The following is a 22,410-nucleotide window of genomic DNA, read 5'->3' as shown; positions in this document are numbered from 1 at the left end:
TCATAAAGCTCCTATAGACTCCAAGAGGAGCATGGCATCTGGACGGGACCCAAAATGACGTGTTAAGAGCCTTTTGTCCAGTGAACATCAATCTTTTGCGCCTTGATTTGAATGGTACAGATATCTGAGACTCCCACTGAAACAGCTTCAGTGGGGCTCTATGAGCTGTGCGTCTACTTACTTCTATGAACATTTATCATAGAATAAAGCGGATTTTGTAACTTAACGAACAGCACAATAGTAATGTGTAATATTTACTTTTATTCACTTAATATATTGAAATGCACAAAGAGTAGTATGTAATTTATTTAGATTAATTGTATTAAACTTCTTATTGCCACATTTCTTATAAAATTTTAGGGGAAGCTGTGCTACCTGTATAGTCTTAAAGCAATTGCCTCTGTTTTAGAGGGTTTAGACGGTTTCCAGACCAGCTGGATGACTGTCCACACCAGCTAAACAACAGCATAGGCTCGAAAAGCAGCTATACCAGCTGAAAACAAGTTTGGCCAAGCTAAGAGACCAACTAGATCATCTTAAACCAGTTAAAACTAGCAAACCCCCTTAGGCTGGTTTCTGTTGTTTTTACAGTAGAAATGAAGCAGCTGCCCAGTTTAATGTCATGTTACTCACGTCTTTCTTGTTTTTCTTTACCTCCCTCCACCATCACAATGACAAAGGTGAGCAGGATCAATACGGTTGTGAGTCGTAAACGGGAGCAGCGAGTTCTCTTCATGGTGGTCACCATGGTGGTGTGTTACCTGCTTTGCTGGTTGCCCTATGGGATTATGGCCCTGCTTGCTACATTTGGGCAGCCTGGTCTGGTGACTCCAGCAGCCAGCATTGTTCCCTCTCTCTTAGCCAAGACCAGCACCGTCATAAATCCTATAATCTACATCTTCATGAACAAACAGGTGGGTACTAACACTGTTTGAACAGCTGATCACTCAATATGCACAGATGTCTATGCTTATTTTATCATCAGTGACATACAGTTGTGGCCAAAAATATTGGCACCCTTGGTAAATATGAGCAAAGAAGGCTGTGAAAATATGTCTTTATTGTTTATCCTTTTGATCTTTCATTCAAAATATTCACAAAAATCTATCCTCTAATGGATATCAAACAATTTCAAACACAACACAAGTTTGATCAAAAAACAAATATGTTTGTGAAACATATGTGTGGCACAATTATTGGCACCCTTTTATTCAATAATTTGTGCAACCTCCCTTTGCCAAGATAGCAGCTCTGAGTCTTCTCCTATAATGCCTAAAGAGGTTGGAGAACACATGGCAAGGGAACTGAGAACATTCCTCCATACAGAATCTCTCCAGATCCTTCCAATTTGTAGGTCCACGCTGTTAGACTCTCCTCTTCAGTTCACCCCACAGGATTTCTATGGGGTTCAGGTCAGGGGACTTTGATTTTGTGGTCAGTGAACCATTTTTGTGTTGATTTTGATGTGTTCTTTCGATCATTGTCCTGCTGGAAGATCCAACCACGGCCCATTTTAAGCTTTCTGGCAGAGGCAGTCAGGTTTAGATTTTTTTATCTGTTGGTATTTGATAGAGTCCATGATGCCATGTATCCGAACAAGATGTCCAGAACCTCCAGAATAGCCCCACAACATTAAAGATCCAACACCATATTTAATCATGGGCATGGGCGTTTTGGAGACTTTATGACCCCAAGACCAAACTAATTTCTGCAATTCTCCAGCTGTGATCCTTGAAGAATTTCTAGGGGTGCCAATAATTGGGGCAAATGTGCTTTGGAGAAAAATATTTATTTCATGATGAGATTCCCCTACCCCACACCCTGTCAGTTGAGCTTAATTTATATTGAACCTGGAACATTACTTTAAAATGGATGAATGTCAGTGCATTAAATAACAAAATATCAAACCAAGTGGAATTTTTGTTAAAGTAAGCAAAACATTTCACAAAAAGAAGTTTGTTCGGTTAACACTAAAAATACCTTTAGACCAGTTGCTTAGACATACTTGCAAAATGGTTAAGAAAAGTTATTTTTGTTCTGAGAAAAGGTCTAGCATCATTTGTTTGAAGATACTTCATGGGTTTATAGTTTGTTATTAATGCACAAAAATTCACATAATCATGGCTTTTATGTATATTTTATGGTGCCTGTATTTTTGTAATGAGTCCATGCTATTCATTTCTATTTTTATTATTTAACAAAGAGTCCGGATAATATGAAGTTTTTCAGTAACACTTTACAATATGGTTCCATTTGTTTCATTCATCATTATTTAACAACATTAGTTAACATGAACTAACAATGAACAATACTTAAAAAGCATTTATTAATCTTAGTTCTTGTTAATTTCAACATATAGTAATACATTTTTAAAATCAAAAGTTGTATATGTTAACATTAGTTAATTTACTATGAACTAACATGAACTTACAATGAACAATTTTATTTTTATCAACTAACATTAACAAAGATTAATAAATTATATATAAAAAAATATTGTTAATTGTTTGTTCATGATACCTAATGCATTAACTAATGTTAATGAATGGAACCTTATTGTAAAGTGTTGCCAGTTTTTCTTTAAAAGAGCCCATGCAAAGCAGGATCTCTTGAATTCAAAGAGTTTTTGGCCATATAGAATTCTCTCATGGCCATTAAGTTTCACCAATCAAGCCACTATAGGTGCATTAATAAAGTTTCCAGGGTTAGCTGTTGAAAATTGCATATTCTTAAATGTACTATTTCAGTACCACTATTAGAGTTAGTGTACTGTTTAGGTTAAAGGAATAGTTCACTAAAAAATGAAAATTCTCTCATCATTTACTCACCCTCGTGCCATCCCAGACGTGTATGACTTTCTTTCTTCTGCTGAACACAAATTAAGATTTTTAGAAGAATATCTCAGCTCTGTAGGTCCTCACAATACAAGTGAATGGGTGCCAAAATGTTGACACTCCAAAAAGCACATAAAGGCAACATAAAAGTAATCAATAAGACTCCAGTGGTTAAATCCATATCTTCAGAAGTGATATGATAGGTGTGGGTGAGAAACAGATCAAGATTTAAGGCCATTTTTGCTAGAAATTTTTCTCCCTGCCCAGTAGGAGACATATGCATGAAGAATGTGAATCACCAAAAACACAAGAAGAAGAATGTGAAAGTGAAAGTGGAGATCGACTGAGCAGTAAAGAGATAAAAAAAATGATAGGTGTGGGGTTTCTCACCCACACCTATCATTTCGATTCTGAAGACATTGATTTAACCACTGGAGTCATATGGATTACTTTTATGCTGACTTTGTGATTTTTGGAGCTTCAACATTTTAGCACCCATTCACTTGCATTGAAAGGACCAGAAGAGCTGAGATATTCTTCTAAAAATCTTTATTTGTGTTCTACTGAAGAAAGAAAGTCATACACATCCGGAATGGCATTAGGGTGAGTAAATGATGAGAGAATTCTCATTTTGGGGTGAACTGTTCCTTTAAGTTCTTACAGATAGGGAGCAAACCAGGATTTGATTTTATTCAATTTTTTTTCTTTAAGTTGAATTCTTTTGGATTTTACTCTGTTGATAACCTCTATCTCTATTTTGCTTTCCCTTCTCCTCTCTCACTCATTGTGTTCCCCTTCAAACCCAGACATTTTGTCCCTACTTTGATGGTGGGTTTGTATTCCATCATTCATTCTGGTTCATAGCTGGCCAAAATAATCAACAGTACTCCCTCCAGATGAAAATACTTTTACATGCAATTATGTTCAAGTCTTCGGAAGAAAGCACAAACCAATAGAGTGAATATAAACACATTTTTTGAGGCTGAAGTCTCAAAATGTGCTCAAAGGAAATGGTAGAAAGTTTAATAGAATGTTTCCAAAGAAAGTTTCCCTTCAAAGATGACTTACTGATACCAGCTACAAATTGTATTATATTCCTGAACATATATGAACAAGTTAAGTTATGTGTTTGTAATATCTGTACACCTCTCATCTGTATGGGTTTAAGCTCTTGGAGAACATATGCTTCAAACTATTGTTTGTGATAAGACGGGAGATGAAGAATCTGGGAAACTGGTTTTGCCCATCGGAGCCACCAAGTCACCTGTATGTCATTTTCAGTCTTCAATTCCTCCCAGCCCGTAACCATGGAAACTGTGAGTTGAGGCGAGTTGAAGACTTAAAGTGCTGTACAGATTCAAGTATCTACCCGTCATGTGTCGATATGACTGGTGGAGATGGAAAGACAGCAGAGCACAGAAGAGTAAGGAAAAAACGAGTTCAGACCCTTTTGGAGTGAGAGAGCGTGGCAAAGTTCCTCAGCCTGTAAGTAAATAACAGCACTCTTAAAACACACGGGTTCAGGACAGTGGTGGACTCAGGCTGTCTGTGGGGCAGGGTCAAAAAAAATTAAAAGGGCACCAGCTGCATGTGGTTGGGCACCAGCACGCAGATATTTGTGATGCATTTATGATGAAACAGTTCCAAATCGTGGTTAAGATTTAAATTGTTTTATTATGTGACTCAGATTTTAAGTATAACTGCTACACTTCTGTAATAAAAATACACAGGGAACTGTTAACTATTTAACCATTTATTTCACACACACACATGCGCGCACACACACACACACACACATGTTGGTGTAGCTATCCTTATGAGGACTCTCCATAGACATAATGATTTTTATACTGTACAAACTATAGATTCTATCCCCTAACCCTACCTCTAAACCAGACCCTCACAGAAAACTTTCTGCATTTTTACATTTAAAAAAAAAAAAGTTTAGTATGTTTTTTAAGTGATTTGAATTATGGGGACACTAGAAATGTCCTCATAAACCACATTTATAGCATAATACCCTTGTAATTACCAGTTTGTAACCTAAAAAAATGTCCTCGTAAACCACCCAGACCCGCCCACACACACAAGTGATGTCACTGAGAATGAGCTGTATATTGAGGAGCTTAGTCAGGTTAGGGAGATAGTCAGGGTGGTAGAATCAGAGTAGAATTCTTCTTTTGGCCATGTGTTAGTAAATATCAGTGACCTCGTTTGGGTCAACTGGGATGTCCCTCTCAATGTATAGCAGCAGAAGATCTGAGAACCTGCCTTCCCCACATCTGTTCCTGAGCTGGGTCTTGATCAGCTTCAGTTTAGAGAATGACCACTCTACTGGAGCGGTTGTCACTGGCAATGTGGCATATATTTTGAGGAGCTTAGTCAGGGTAGGGAAAACTGTGTCCACATCGTTGACTTTAAGGTACCTTAGCATTTTCTAGCAATTAGGGCAGTCTACATGGCACTGCATCACATTATCTCCATTGGAAGGGCACCCACTAGGACACTTAATCACATTTACTCACACATAGGGGCACCCATGAGGGCACTGCATCACAATTTTTCCATTGGAAGGGCACCCAATAGTGCACTGCATCACATTTTCTCCACTGGAAGGGCACCTAGAGGGCACTGCATCACACTTTGTCCACTGGAAGGGCACTATAGAGGGCACTTTATCACATTTCCACATGACATCAACCTTCACTGTTCATTAATTGCTGATAAGGGCCACATGCAAATCGCACTGCAAATGACTTTCATAATTAATATTTTTGTTGCGTTTTTCAGTACAAATGTAAAAATGTCCTTAAAACATGATCAATTTAGTTGAAAAGCAACAATAGTGTGACTTGTTTTCATAGAACATATCTTTTAGTTTATTTTTCTCTCCTATTTGCAAATTGTTGTTTCTTGTTTTAAGCATACATTTAACAACATTTAGCGAGGTTTATGCTTAATTTTTATTTTATTTATTTGTTTAATCCAATGGGGTTAGAAATATCAACTTGATTCAATATAGATTTTTAGAAAACAAGTGTTAAAGAGATAATGAACCCAAAAATGAAATTCTGTCTTCATTTACTCACCCACATTTTGTTCCAAACCTGTTTGACTGTTTTAATTCCATGAAATACAAAATGAGATGTTAGGCATAGTGTTAGCCTCAGTCACCATTTGATTTCATTGCATCTTTTTTTCCATACAATGAAAGTGAATGGTGACCAAGGCTGTCATTCTGCCTAACATCTCCTTTTGTATTCCACAGAGGAAAGTAAAATCATAAGGGTTTGGAGAAACATGAGAGTGAGTAAATGATGACAGAATTTAAATTTTTGAGTGAACTATTCATTTAATTTATTACTGTAAACAATTGTTCTTCTGAAGTAGATGTATCTTATTTTAAAGATTTTTATATATTTTACTGTACAAAAAAAAAAAAAAAAAAAAAAAAAACAAAGAAAATTATTTTTGCAGTGTTAAAAGTGACTCCAAGTAGACACATTGCAAACTATGTTACAATAATATTAAGGTGTGCAATAGTGCCCACTTCCAAAGTCTATTTCCAGAGAGAAAAGCCAGTTCATTCAAGCGGTGGGACCACCTGTGATCAGTTGTACTGTAATTGGCAAGTAAGTTCTGTCCATCCCCAAACTTCTCGACACCCCACAGAGAGCTAATCATCTCTGTTCCAGAGTATCACTTGGTCAAAGGTCTGCTCTCCAGCACACCCCTCTGATCTGAGCTGTTCTTTCCTGCCCTGGCCAACAGAACATTCACTTATCCAGCATGAGTATGCACAAAAATTATTGCTCATTATCTACCAGGGGTGAAAAAGGTTCCCTCAATCCCAACTGCTTCCAAGGTTAAATGTTTATTTTTTTCAATGTTAAAGTACTTTCTCCTATACAAACTTAATATGCAGAGACAATTATAATTAGTTGTCTACTTTTCTGAAGTTTAACCCCTAACCCAAACCTAAAGCTAACCATGATTTTAATCACTATTGTATCACTTAAGATAAAGACACATCAGGGATTTGAAGGAGCGTTCTTATGATTTTTTATTAAGTTTAACGCCTAACCCAAACCCCAAACCTAAAACCCTTACCAAAGCCCAAATGCTAACCATAATTTTAATAGGAACCTTTGTGTACCATAGTATAAATAACACATTGGGTTTGGAACAAAATAAGGAAAGCATATATTACAGGTTATTAATATACATTAGTCATTTGTGTTGCATCACTGACATTTCTTATAATAAAATAAAGTGTTGGATAGGAGGCTTGCTAACATTTTTTGTAATTAATCGATTTGTAATTCTGTTTGTTGATTGGTTTGTCTGTATGGAAAATAATTTGTACCTTTTTTTGTACAAGCCAAGTTGTACCATATCTTGCAAGTTGTCATGAGACCTTGTTAGAGCATCCCAGCCCAACACAGCAACACTGGCCCAACCAATGGAATAAGTTTGGAGCAGGACTATCTGTATTTTGACCAATATTTTTGTTTTGAAATATATAGTCAAGTCAAACTTTATTTATAGAGCCCATTTAAAAACAACAGAAGTTGACCCAAAGTGCTTTACAGATCAAACAAATAAAGAAATAAATAATGACATAATATATGAGTGATATAAAAACAGATTGATTTAATGTTAAATATAAACATAATAAGCCACAGAATAAAAATGTTTTTAAAGAAGATTTAAAAATGGCTAGTGATTAAGCTGACCTCACATGGAAAGGGAGACAATTCCATAGATTAGGACCTATCACAGAAAAGGCACAATCACCCTTAGATCTATAGCGGCAATGAGGAACCCTCAATAAAAGTTGATCAGAAGAGTGCTCTGGTAGGGGAGTAAGGGAGGAGAAGGTCACTGATATATTGGGGTGCAAGACCAGATAGTGCCTTGTAGAATTTTTAAATCGACCCTGAATTTATTGTAATGAGGTAAGGTGGGCAAGGAGGAGGCGGGAACTGACAGAACAGTCAATGTAAACTTTAATGACAGAAATGAATGTAAAACAACATAAAACAAACATAAACAAACACTCTCTCTCTCTCATGAACTGGCGTCTCCGGCTCCCCTTTATCTCTCTCTCACGCTGATTAGTTGACTCAGCGCCAGCCGTGCACCCTCACGGCCCGGCCACGCCCTCCTCCTCGTCACATTGATTTATATTTGATTTAATATTTCATATTTTATTTAATTACTTGTGCATTAAGTTATATGGATACTAACAAACCAACAAGTAAGCTTTTTGTCTCTGGCTTACGACCTTAAAGGATTAGTTCACCCAAAAATTATAATTCTCTCATCGTTTACATTTATTTGACAGCTGCGATCAGTAGTGTGTTATACTTTATTGTGCTAAGTGCTAAGAAGCCCCAGCAAGCCCAAAAAGCGGCAACCGACTACTGAAAATAAGCCCCAAAAAAACGCAACCTGCGACTACACATTTTACAAGTGACTTTCTGAAAAAACAAGCCCAAAGTCGCTTATAAAAAATGAAATTGGCAACTATGTTCCTAGTGATTGACACATTTGCGCAAGGAAGTCTAATTGAGCTTTAAATCATGATCGCCAAGGAGACTGCTGTTGTCTATGTTTATAGTGAAAAGGGAGTTACATTTTGGTCTGTTCTCACACAAAACTGACTGGATCACTTCAGAAGACATGGATTGAACCACTGAAGTCTTATAGATTACCTTTGTGCTGCCTTTATTTGCTTTTTGGAGCTTGAAATTTGGTCAAAGTTGGACAAATAGACATCATAACTCCATTAAAATATCTTCGTTTGAGCTTTGCATAAGAAAGAAAGTCATACAAGTTTGAGACAACATAAGGGTAAATAAATGATCAGAGAATTCTTATTTTTGGGTGAACTATTCCTTTAACCACGAAACAAATATCACATCCATATTGAGAAAAAAATAGTGTCATCTTATCCTTATAACTAATTGTGTTAATGTCCATGTAAAACCAATATATCACTTGCACTAAATCTGCTTGGCTAAAATAGAAGTAGTCTACCACATTCTTGTCCTACAGCATGTCCAGATAATCAGCATCTACCTGCGCTACCTTCATCATCTCTGCAGCGTTCATTGGACCTCCTGCTGGCCCCTGTAATGAGTCTGTGGATCTGATTCCATTTATAGACTTATTCCTTCCACCTTACAAGCATCACATTCTTCACCTGCCTGCTGCCCCCTAAAAAACACCCACATAGATCAGAGAGCTACATCTGTGACAGCTGACAGCAATGTGACCAATTTCAGAATTATACAGGTTTATTACCACCACCACTAAGTCATCCCTATCAGTAGATACTAGAGTCAAAAATTAGCTGGGGCTTGGGAAGAAATGCCATTGAAAGTGACAAAAATGCCACAGATATTTCAAATGAATTACTGCTTTGTTTTGTTACGTAATGTTTGTTATCTAATATTTGATATTTCATAATATTCTGTTCTAGTTATGGGTTTAGACAGGGATTTAGGCACATCTAAAAAAAAAAATGAATTAGCTTGTCTCATTAATATTAATTTTGTGGTGTCATGTAATTAATATTCAATAGGCCCAGCAGTCCTAACTGATTTGCTGAGGGTAGACGATAATAAATAGGCTGATTGCCGCTTAAATTTCTAAAAGTTGTGGCCCCCATATCTAATAGTTGTTATGCCCCTGGGTTTAGCACAACAGTGACCTGTAGTTGCTACTGTATATCTGTATTTTTGTCTCAGAGTCTAGTGTTGTTAAATGTGATGTTGTTTCTGATTTTTTATGAAAAATATGTTGGACAAATACTGTATATGTTGGGGGAAAAAAGGCTCTTACAAAGGTAAAAGAAATGCCCCTGAAAATGTATTTCAGGGGGCAAATATGGCTTCTTAAAGGAATTATGAAAATTCTGTCTTAATTTACTTGTTCCAAACTTGTTTGACTTTTTTTCCCCATGGAAAACAAAAGATGTAAGGCATAATGTTAACCTCAGTCAACATTCACTTTCGTTGCATCTTTTTTTACATTCAGTGAAAGTGAATGGTGACAGGCTGTCCCTACTAGTGCTGAGTGATATATTGAAAATTCACGATTTAATCACAATTATTTTCCTGACGATATAAAATTAAGCAATTACGTGAATATCGTGATAATTTTAATGCCCCTTTTATTTGGCCGCTGCATTTCCTAAAGAGCACATCTTTAGACTAATTTCATGATTCTTCAGGGCTTTCAGGACATAGTCATATGTAAGAAGTAAACCTCAAAAGGCTGTGACTTTATGACGTGAATACATGGTCAGTGCACGCTGCAGAGTGAATTGGTGACATGCTGCTCAGTTAAAAAAATATACAAACAAAGGCATGCACATCCAATATACCAGGTATTAGGGTGCAGAATCTAAAAAACTCATAATAAAACAGTAGAGAACAAAGGAGATGCACATAAAGCAAAATTCCATCAACAGGATTTTAATATACGTAACGTTTCAACGTAACGTTCCGCTCTTCATTAGCTAGACTGCTGCTCAGTTCACACATGATACCAAGGAGCTCGCATAAAATGCTGTTTTCAGAGCCGTTTGCTTACATTGTGAAAACTGCAGATTCACACAATCGTGCAATTCCAAACATTTGTAACTGCAACAAGTTATTATAGAAATCTAAAAACACGACACAGTATCACAGAAAAGAAGAAAATCACAGTGTCTCATCAAATTTGTAATGAGGAACACTGTAAACTGTCAAATACAAACTCCAGTGCACTTTCAGTGTTCCGCCAAAATAAAAGCACCAGTTGAAAAAATAACATGACAGAAACACATTACTATTGCATAAATCAAATCTAATCCTTAAAATAATAGTAATAATTATTCAGTATTATTATATTATAATAATAAGGAACTTGGCTGGGTCCCACAATAATAATTCAGTGTTAAAATAATTTTCAAAGAATAAGTTGCAAAAAATAAGTCTTAACTAGATTTTTACTTAATGCATTAAACATTTTGAGTCTTCTTGACTAATGGCTGTTTAGTTGAAATAATAGTTCTTCTGAAAACAAAAACAAATACATTTTAAATCATTTCAGAGCAAATATATAATTATCAAGATTTATATATATATATATTGTCAATTGACTGAAAAATATAGAGACATAATTTTTGTAGACATATTGCCCAGCCCTTGTCCCTATACCATTCTGTCTAAAATCTCCTTTTGAGTTAATCGGAAGGACACAAAAAAAGACATACGGGTTTGGAACAACATGAGCACGAGTAAATGATGACAGAATTTCCTTTTAATAAAAACATAAATTTCGGACACTGGTAGATACATTAAGCAGATGGATATCTTGAATGGCTGTGGATTTATAGGGGAGACTGTAAGGGCTTTTGAGGTGACTGTCAGAGAGTGCCATGGTCTTGCATGACTGCATCCTGTCAATGCTAACAGAACACTGAACAGCCATTAACAGGCTGACTGAAGCCAGTTGTCTTGGGAAAAGTGTGAATCTGCAGCCTGCCATAACCGTGACCCCCTGAACCCAATCTAAACCCCTGTAGTTGTCTATCTCTCTTCTCTGTCTTCATCTTTCTGTCTAGCTCTCTGTGTTTTCTGTTCCAGGTCTACAGGGGTTATAAAAGCCATTGATAATTGACTTATTTATAAAGGTTTTAGGTTGTGCAGCCTTTTTTAGCTGTACAAAACACAAAGAGAGCTGCCCTTAACTGATAAAATGTGATGGTTCTGCAAAGTTTGGCATCTTCTGAGGAAATGTAGTAGACTATAAGTATACATTGAAAATGGACGTATACTAAGTACACTACGTTTTCTTAAGGGGTGAAATCTCGCTGTTTTGTTGATTATATTACCCTGAAATCTACAGCTGCATAAAATGCATAGATTTTCAAATGTTTTTGTCATCAGACAGACACAAAGCATAGGTTTTAAGGTGGTGTGAAGGTGATAGCAGTAGGAATTATTCCAACATACAGTGGGCTCTGAGACCACACTGAAAATCTACAATTCAAAATCAAGCATGGATGAAGATACTTTTTGAGTACCATTGCAGTTCACCTTACCTAACAATATTTAACTGAACATTAATTCTCTTAACTGATTGGTATGTACCATGACATTACCCTCCTTACATCCTTGTAATTTCTGGCAATTCATATATAATTATTATACTTAATATAATAATTATGTGTGTGTTAACAGTTCTCATTTTGGACATATGCAGTAGCTACCAGACTCATATTTGCACTTAACTTTACCAGTTGTCATGTGAAGAAGGCTGTGCTTAAAATAACTAAGTATTAACCCTATGAAATACTGTATAGTTAATGCTGAGTTTCATATTTGGTTCTATGTAAGATCCCATCCAACTTCCAAAGCATGTACCATGAGGACTTGTACTTACTAATACATATCATTTTTAAAGTATTGGTAAGTACCGTAATGTTTCACATTAGTTAACATGTACATACACTATAATTAAGTACCTGTTATTACCCCACACTTGTCTGTAAGTATTACTGATTTACCATGTGTGTAGCATTGAGATGTACTGTAAAGTTTCATATTAGTTACCATGTAGGTACTCTTTGGGTAAGTAAGTATTGTTATACCACATTTGTCTGTAGGTACAACATAAGTTACCATGCACATATACCATAAGTAAGTACCTGTTATTACCCCACACTTGTCTTGAGGTACAACATAATTACCTAATATTTACCCAGAAAGTACACGTACTGTACAATAAAATGCTAATTAAATTTCAAAGATATTTTGAAATGTATCTGAAGTTGCCAAATTAGTAATTGTTTTTAAAATTAAATTAGAAAAATGCAAAATAGAAGAATTTTCACTAGTGGTCTCAGACATTTGGAGCACTGTATTTCATATAGTTTTGCCATCATGGCATAAAAAAAACCTATATATTTCATAAATAAATTTAAGTTGTCTTGGTTGCCTCCAAGGATGTCCAGCTGAGCTCCTGAAATTGAGAATGTTGAAGGGCAAATTAGTTACACATTCCTTTTATGGTTAGCCATTCATCTACTCAAAACTTGCATGAAATCGTTTCGCAATCTGAAGGTGGGTTGTTCTCTAACATTTCCTCATTTAGTCCTTTGCATTCTTATGTAAATGTGTTGGCCTCTTAGAGCAAAATATCTTGCACTGACATTAAGGGAGGTTATATGTCTTCCCTTAGAGAAATGGAGTTGCTTGACCTTTACGAATGCTCTTCTAAGCTTTAGTATTCATACAGTGTATCTCTTTAAAGTTTTGGCTCAAAATTTTATGGCGAAGGCCATAAAATTTTGTGAGGATGTGGTACAGGAAATCTCTCTTACAAATCGATAAAACACCTTCTCTTGGAAAATGCATTTTACTCCTACAAAACCTCTAGACAGGAATGATTAACTACAATAGACTTTTATCTATAATGAAAAATGCAGTTCAAGAGCACAAAGGAGAGGTTTGGAGAATAATACAGTCCCTTGATTCCATTTTTTAATTTTTTTGGTATCCATTTTTCTCTCATTTTCAACAAGTAAAGCAGCTTTGTTTCCATCTGTGACGACCTGATGGTCAGTGTCTGCAAGCTGTTTCCTGTGAGTGTGCAATCTGTGTGCGGGGGAATGTAGATATGTATACACAGGCGCTCAGCATGGGATTGGCACCTTCAAACAGGCATCTCCATCACTCTTGGATAATCACTGCCTATACTCATGCTGAGAGGTCCTGCATCAGTTATTGAATTTTGTGCACGAAAAGCCTTCAATTTGTAAACAAGCCTTTCCACATTAGAGTAGACAGAGCATCAGCAGTTGTTCCAGGACTGATTATTCCCCCCTTTTGACTGCTAGTTTATCATTCCTGCTGTTGCAAATCCATTACAATAGCAAAGAAAAGAAAAATAATTCCATCTTGTCCAAAATGGAAAATTCTGTCACCATTTTCTCACCTTCACGATGTTCCAAACACGTATGACTTTCTTTCTTCCATGGAACACAGAAGCAGAAATGATAAAGACTGTGCTGGTCTTTATTTTCCAGTTTCCAATGAATGTGGACTGAAGCTTTCAAGTTTCAAAAACAGTGGAAAAGTATCATAAAAATGGTCCATATGACTTGTGTGCCATATTACAAGTCTTCTTAAGCCATATGATACCTTTGTGTGAGAAACAGACAAAAATTTAAGTTGTTATTCACTGACAATCTTCCCCTCCATTGAGCTATAACAATAACTTGAGTTGAACTTGAGAAACAGATTAGTCTGATTCATGAACAAATCATTCAGACTGGTTTTGTGAACAAGATCAACCAATTTATTGAAAAGATCTGACTCAAGGAAATAATTCATTCACAAATCGGACTAATTCTTTCATGAACTCTCATGAACCGCCAAGGAGAGCTATGGCAGAAGGCAAGATTTTCAGTCAAAAATTACTTTGGTCAGTTTGTTTCATAAAGCAGCGTATGGCTTTGGAAAACTTGGAAGCACATGAGTCATATGGACCACATTTATGATCCTTTTATGGTGCTTTTTGCAACCTTTAAAAGGAATAGTTCAACCAAAAATGAAAATTCTCTCATTATTTACTCACCCTCTTGCCATCCTAGATGTGTATGACTTTCTTTCTTCTGCAGAACACAAACAAAGATTTTTATAATAATATCTCAGCTCTGTAGGTCTAAACAATGCAAGTGAATGGGCGTCAACATTTTGACACTCCAGAAAGCACATACAGGGTGCATAAAAGTAATCCATATGACTCCAGTGGTTAAATCCATATCTTCAGAAGTGATATGATACTTTTGGGTGAGAAACAGATCAATATTTAAGTCAATTTTTGATAGAATATCTTCTCCCTGCCCAGTAGGGGGCACATGCATGAAGAATGTGAATCACCAAAAACACAAGAAGAATGTGAAAGTGACAGTGGAAACTGACTGAACAGGGAGTAAAATCTATAGTGAAAATGGACTTAAATATTGATCTGTTTCTCACCCACACCTATCATATCACTTCTGAAGATAGTGATTTAACCACTGGAGTCATATGGATTACTTTTATGCTGACCTATGTGATATTTAGAGCTTCACAAAGTAGGCACCCATTCACTTGCATTGTATGGACCAAAAAAGCTGAGATATTCTTCTAAAAATCTTTATTTGCGTTCTGCTGAAGAAAGAAAGTCATACACATCTGGGATGGCATGAGGGTGAGTAAATTATGAGACAATTTAAATTTTGGGGTGAACTATTCCTTTAAGAAGTCTTCAAAATGTCTTCTTTTGTTTTCCACTGAAGAAAGCATGATACACAGGTTTGGCATAACATAACAATAAATGATGACAGCATTGTAATTTTTGGTGAACTATCCCTTTAAGGATTACAAATTTTATGTTTTAAGTCTCTTTGTGTGTCAGTTTTGCAGATGTTTCCATGCCCTCATCATGTGCACGACTCCAGAGAGAGGCTCCAGCTTTAAAAACTCCTCCAAAGTCACCAAAACTCTCAGGACGGTGCGACGTGCCAATGGCCAGAACATGACCTTTGCAGTGGCCTCAGCTGGCCCCCCTACTATCTATGCTCAACACAGCGATGGGCAGAAAACTTCCTCAGAGGGTGAAGGACCCTCTCCTGCTGTGGGCCAAATGCCCAGCAAACCTGTTGTCTCTCTTGTGGCCTATTACAATGCCTGAACTTTTACAGTCAAGCAAATATCACAACCCATTCCAATACAGAGGATTTAAAGATGACATAGAGGTCACGGTGAACAACGGACAGAAAAAAGAATTGAGGGAGGGGAAGTTGCCATGGTCTGCTAAGGACTGAGGAACTGGGACATAGCCCTTTTTGGAGATCATATGTCATGCAGCATGCATGACCTTTGTGGGAAAGAAAGGATATTGAATGTGAACAGATGCAGACAAAGACGACACTACTAAAGTGGTTAAAGCAGAAATAGTAGGAAAAAAATGCACATGGATCTAAGTTTCTTATTTGTCAAGTATTGGATGTACAGTAGAAGTTTAAAAGCCAAATACATTTAAACTAAATTTTTCACAACTCCTGACATTTAATCGTAGAAAATATTCCCTGTCTTAGGTCAGTTAGGATCACTACTTTATTTTAAGAATGTGAAATGTCAGAATAATAGAGAATTATTTATTTCAGCTTTTATTTCTTTTATTACATTCCCAGTGGGTCAGAAGTTTACATACACTTTGTTAGTATTTGGTAGCATTACCTTTAAATTGTTTAACTTGGGTCAAATGTTTTGGGTAGCCTTCCACAAGCTTCTCACAATAAGTTGCTGGAATTTTGGCCCATTCCTCCAGACAGAACTGGTGAAACTGAGGCAGATTTGTAGGCCTCCTTGCTCGCACACGCTTTTTCAGTTCGGATTGAGGTCATGGCTTTGTGATGGTCACTCCAATACCTTGACTTTATTGCCCTTAAACCATTTTGTCACAACTTTGAAGGTATGCTTGGGGACATTGTCCATTTGGAAGACCCATTTGCGACCGAGCTTTAACTTCATGGCTGATGTCTTGAGATGTTGCTTCTATATATCTACATAATTTTCCTTCCTCATGATGCCATCTATTTTGTGAAGTGCACCAGTCCCTCCTGCAGCAAAGCACCCCCACAACATGATGCTGCCACCCCCATGCTTCGTGGTTGGGATGGTGTTCTTCGGCTTGCAAGCCTCACCTTTTTTCCTCCAAACATAACGATGGTCACTATGGCCAAAAAGTTCAAATTTTTGTTTCATCAGACAGAGGAAATTTCTCCAAAAAGTAAGATCTTTGTCCTCATGTGCATTTGCAAACTGTAGTCTGGCTTTTTTATGGTGGTTTTGGAGCAGTGGCTTCTTCCTTGCTGAGCAGCCTTTCAGGTTATGTCTATATAGGACTTGTTTTACTGTGGATATAGATACTTGTCTACCTGTTTCCTCCAGCATCTTCACAAGGTCCATTGCTGTTGTTCTGGGATGGATTTACACTTTTCGCACCAAACTATGTTCATCACTAGGAGACAGAATGCATCTCCATCCTGAGCGGTATGATGGCTGCGTGGTCCCGTGGTGTTTATACTTGCGTACTATAGTTTGTATAGATGAATGTGGTGCCTTCAGGCATTTGGAAATGTATCCCCAGGATGAACCAGACTTGTGGAGGTCCACAATTTTCTTTCTGAGGTCTTGGCTGATTTCTTTAGATTTTCCCATGATGTCAAGCAAAGAGGCACTGAGTTTGAAGGTAGGCCTTAAAATACATCCACGTATACACCTCCAATTGACTCCAATTAGCCTATCAGAAGCTAATTGGTTAATTACCTAAAGGCTTGACATAATTTTCTTGAATTTTTCAAGCTGCTTAATGCCACAGTTAACTTCTGACCCACTGGAATTGTGATATAGTCAAATTAAAAGTGAAACATTCTGTCTGTAAACAATTGTTGGAAAAATTACTTGTGCCATGCATAAAGTAGATGTCCTAAATGACTTGCCAAAACTATAGTATGCTAATATGAAATCTGTGGAGTGGTTAAAAAATGAGTTTTAATGACTTCAATCTAAGTGTATGTAAACTTCTGACTTCAACTGTAAATCTACCAATGAGTTTGGTGAGGTCTGTTTATATTTGAAACTAAGCATGAGTCTGTTTTTTTCGCCAATATTATAACATGGCCATTTTCTTCTTGAGTTGCCTTTCATGGTTTAACAACCACTGTAGCACAATTTGTTGAAAGTGATGCTATTCTTGCAGTCTAATTGTCTCATAATTCTGCTCGTCATGTGGACATTACAAGTACAATACAGTAACCACACAAAACCTTTTTGTCAGGGGATATTTTTACAATGCTGTTGAAATTTAAAGGGGTCATACCATGAAACATCGAAAGTCCTATTTTCCACTTTTACTAGATTTTGTTATGGCTTATCTTAAGCTTTTCTTATTGTCAGTGAAAGAAAAACATGTTTTAAAGTGTGATATGATCATTTTATTGATCAATTTCAGTGTCATAACATTTCCCTTCTTATGCAAGTACACATAGTACATACAACAGAACCTACTAGGTTGCACTAGAAATTCTGTAATGTTTAAATAATTTTAAAAAATGCTGATATATATTTGCATTTTAGCACTAAACTAAAAATTTCATAAGGCTTTATAAGTCTGGATTGACAACGATCATCACTTTATGTGTTATATTGGAATGGAGGATTACCCTCATAAACCCATATAGTTTATTACTGAATAGCAAATTTGTAAACACAAGCTTTCGGATTAAAGGAGCAACAGGATTATTTTTTACGAGAGTGGATATGTGAAATAAACTAATTCAGTGTGATAATTTTTAGTTAATTGCAGGGTAATTTGTATATTGTACAAAAAAGAGGGTGTGAAATAACATTAGTGAGTATTTTTATGAGAACTATTTATACTGTAGATTGAGGGATGAAGGGATTTTATGTGACCCAGTTTTTTAGCTTGTAATATAGATTTGCCATTCCGATAAACAATAATGCAAAGCTGACGATTTGCAAAATGTTAATTCAGTAAATTAAGCAAGAATGTTCTATGCAGGCAGTGCCGTGCATATTGTTTCAGAATGCATACAAATGCAAATGAACAGCACACATTTTTTCATAATTGCATTTGATCTATTATCTTTTGAGGATTTTTCCCTTGCGTGGTACATTCTTAAGAAAATTTAATATGATTTCTGATACTTTTGCTGTCTTCTATCTTTTCATTAGTCTATGTTTTGTTTCATCATAGTGATCTGTCTTTGGTCAGACTGCAAAAATGTATTTTCCTAATCAGTATTTCTGTGTGGTTTTCCAGTAATTTATTTACTTGAGAAACAAAATAAGTTTTTTTTTTTTAGTTTTTTTTTTTGAAAATACATTAAGTTTTGAATTAGGTTTCTTACACCAATAGCAAATACTTTTCTCTTGTTATTAAGTGTAAACCTCACTAAACCGTGTTGCCAATGAGATCAGAAAGATGTATTCTCTGAAAACAAGTTTTTCTAGTATTTAAGTAATATCAAGAAAGACAGAAAATAATTTTTGCAGTGCAGAGATTGTTGTTCTACGTTCTGATTGCACGTTTAGGAAGACGGGTCCATTTGACAAACATATTTGTGTGTGTGTGTTTGCAAGCAACTGTCAGTATTATGTATTACCAAAGCAGATTTTTGTTCCCCCCAAATGTTACAAATGTTATTGCAAATAAAAATATCTGTCTGAGTATAAAAAATGTATCTGGCTTCTATAAAAGTAACTCTTTGTATGATTGCTAAATTGAGTTTAAATTACCACAATGTCTTTAAAGATCAATTTGTAAGACAGTTTTATTACAAGAGATGAAGCACAATTCAGAGTTTGTTCAGGAACCAAGCTGCCTCATTGAAATTTCCAGATTGCTCTGGCATAAAATATAAGATTTTTGATCTAAGCTGTCAAAAATGACCTCTCTTTTACTTCTGTTAAACAAAATGAGTAATGTTTCCTATTTTTTCATACCAAAATGCAAAGGGTAAAACCTCTGCATCATCTATCTTTGTGACAGATGTCTGCTTTCTTAGTGTCTTTCATAACAGTGTGATGTACTGGGATCTGATTTGAAACTTGAAAATGGGAAAGTCACACATAGTATGATAAATTCCTCTCGTAGAGGATGAATCAATAGTTTTAATGGTGGAGATACACAGGGAATTCTCATGCCTTGGAAAAAATTGTTCTTGATGGCTCAGAAGAAGCTTACTTACCCGCACCCCCATTCATCACCCACCAGGACCACCCATTACTGTACCTAAACCTGACTGATCATATCCAACATGAGTCCAGCTATGCATAATGCATACTTCCAGATGTTGATTGATCAATCTAAGTGCATAAGACATAAAGAACAGAAAAAACATAGGGACTTCAAATATGGCATGCAAATGGCCAAAAAGAAAGAGCCTTCACTTTCAATTCCAAGTCATGCACTCATTTTACATGCAGGTGTTATCTGCACTGTGACCATATATACAGTATATTTATTACATTATACATTTCCACCTCCCAGTGTTAAGACTCCAGCTATACAAGGAGTGTATAGAAAAAGCTTGTGTGTGTGTGTTTGTGTATGTGTGGTGCTGATGGGTGTTCTGGTGCAGGCAGTAGTTGTCAGAGGGTCGCATAGGGGCTCTTCACAGTCTTCAGCTGTAGACAGTCCTATCACTTATTTTTAACATGGCACTTGCTTCAAAATGGACCTCACAATGTGCACACAATTTCACTCTCACCTGGGCCTTTGTGTGCACATATGATTGTTCTAGGTTAATATATGAAAAATAGGAGAGTGTACGTTTTTAGATACAGTGATTGGTCCCCATTTATTTTTTCAACGGTTACTCACCTCATGCTGTTCCAAATGTCTTTATTTTCTCTGGCTGCCATTCAGTCTCTGTGGTTTTAGCTTTTGACACTGGTTCAGATGACAGTAAGTGAGCGTTTTTGGGCGATGCAAAGAGATAGGGCAGCTTGCCTGTATCTCTCCCACACCTGGCTCACCACTTGCTGGTGAAGTCTCCATTCTTCATACAGTAAATACGCTCCTGTGTTTAGTATGCCCTGGACATGCGTCGCGTGTGATGAATAAGCATGTACTGCTCCACACAATCAGCTTCTGTGCTAGGATGTGCAGTTGAGTCAAGCGTGTACCTCCTGGAAATTTGTATATTCCAATAGTGCGCAACAGTCTGGTTCCGGAAGTAAAAATCCTATAAATTTTTGCCATAGCCGTATTGATTTTTTAATGATAACTTTTAAACCTTTAAAGACAGACCTACCATGAGCTCTGACATTGTTCATCAATGGTATATGCCTTTGTTGAAGCCATCAGTTCTCATAAATTCAACTTCATTGTTTAAAATTTAGGGACGCACCGATTCCTTTTTCTCTTCCAATCTGATTCCGATATTTGAATGCTCTGAATCAGCCAATACCGATTCTGATCCGATACCAGTGTTGTATTTTCCTTAATCAGTTTAGAATATCTATACTTCACTGTGTGGAAATGATTGGGGGTACAATTTTATATGTAAAGAAACAGAAACCTCTAACTACACATTATTTCTTTATAAAATGTAAAAAAAAAAAAAAAAAAAAAATAAAAAAACTATTAATAATTAGATAAAAACGTCTAGACTGTTAAAAAAAAAAACTTTGTTAATTTTGTCTTTTTGTATGATTTTTAAATGCTTTTTTGCTTCAAATCAAAGTTTGTAATGTTGAGATTCACCTTGGAGCTGGTTGGTTTGGTTCATGGCTTATAACTCTTTTATAAAAATTTTATGAAAAGCCTGTGAAAAAAAAAAAGAATGTGAAAAATACTTCTTGAAGATGGATGAAAACACGTTTATTAATCACAGAAATTAACATTTTACATTTCCCAGCCCTAATACGTAAGGGATAATGTACAGTCAGCCAGTTGTTATCGCACAATAAACCCCGACGCATAGCGGAGAGGTCTTGTATCACCCAGAAGGGATTTATTTTGCTATAACAACCGGCTGACTGTACATTATCCCACTTATTACATGGCTACTAACCAAATAAATAAATACATGGACATAAAATATTGATTTGCGTTTGTGTTTTAAGAAACTTAACTAATGCTCTGTCATGTCATAAAATACGGCATTTATAGATATTCTTTGTAGTCTAGTTACATTAAAAAAGTAGGCCAAAGGCCTACTGAAGAAAATGTAAAAATGCACACCTGGAATATATATAACATCTACAAATGTTTAGTTTTTTATTTTTATTTTTATTTTTATTTTTTTTATTTTATTTTTTTGTCTTTTCTTTTACTTGTTATTGTTTTTACTTTACATGTTATGCTTTTTTAAGTTTTTTTTTTAATTTATTTTTTTTTTTTTATGGTTATGCCTGTTTATGATTCCTGTGCCTTGATGATAATGGAATAGTTCACCCAGAAATGAAAATTCTCTTCTCGCATCATTTACTCATCAACATTACTAACCCCATTTTAGAAGAAAATCTCAGCTCAGTGGGTCCAATGCAAGTGAATTGTGGCCATATCTTTGAAGGTCCAAAACATATAGACAACATAAAAGTAATCCACATGACTCCAGTGGTGTAATCCATGTCCATGTGTTGCGGCACTGATCGTTTGCACGGATGAATCTCATGGTTTGAGGTTATCTGCTTTGGCTGTTATCACTAGAAGATCTTCACGGGCTATTTTCATGTTGATATTATTAGTTGAAACATTTATAACCAGGGGCAGACTGGCCGTCGGGAGCACCGGGCGTTTTCCCGGTGCGCAAGTACCGGCCCGTCCTACAGGAGACATAGGCGGCCATCCGCAACATGTCAACGCGGACCCCATTACAGAGTGGATATTCAAAAAACTTAGTATAGTACAGCCAGGACAATAGCTTTTATTTTATAAAACTAATTTGACTTTTGGTATGACATTACTTACTTACCATAGCACACTTTCAAATAAATAT

The 22,410-nt window shown here is 36.2% G+C and overlaps 1 protein-coding gene across 1 annotated transcript in view; it reads left to right on the top strand.

The window, feature by feature from the left end:
- Positions 1-19,127, top strand: part of LOC127431625 (parapinopsin-like) — a 56,827-nt gene extending 37,700 nt beyond the window's left edge. The window contains exons 3-4 of the mRNA XM_051682152.1: positions 681-914; positions 15,294-19,127. Coding sequence (XP_051538112.1) covers positions 681-914; positions 15,294-15,569 — 510 coding nt within the window. The 3' untranslated portion in view covers positions 15,570-19,127. The remainder of the gene's footprint in view (positions 1-680; positions 915-15,293) is intronic.
- Positions 19,128-22,410: the final 3,283 nt, after the last annotated feature.

Source organism: Myxocyprinus asiaticus, chromosome 41 (assembly GCF_019703515.2).
Source record: "Myxocyprinus asiaticus isolate MX2 ecotype Aquarium Trade chromosome 41, UBuf_Myxa_2, whole genome shotgun sequence".
In the NCBI taxonomy this organism is placed as follows: domain Eukaryota; kingdom Metazoa; phylum Chordata; class Actinopteri; order Cypriniformes; family Catostomidae; genus Myxocyprinus; species Myxocyprinus asiaticus.
This window is presented reverse-complemented; position numbering and strand designations above follow the sequence as displayed.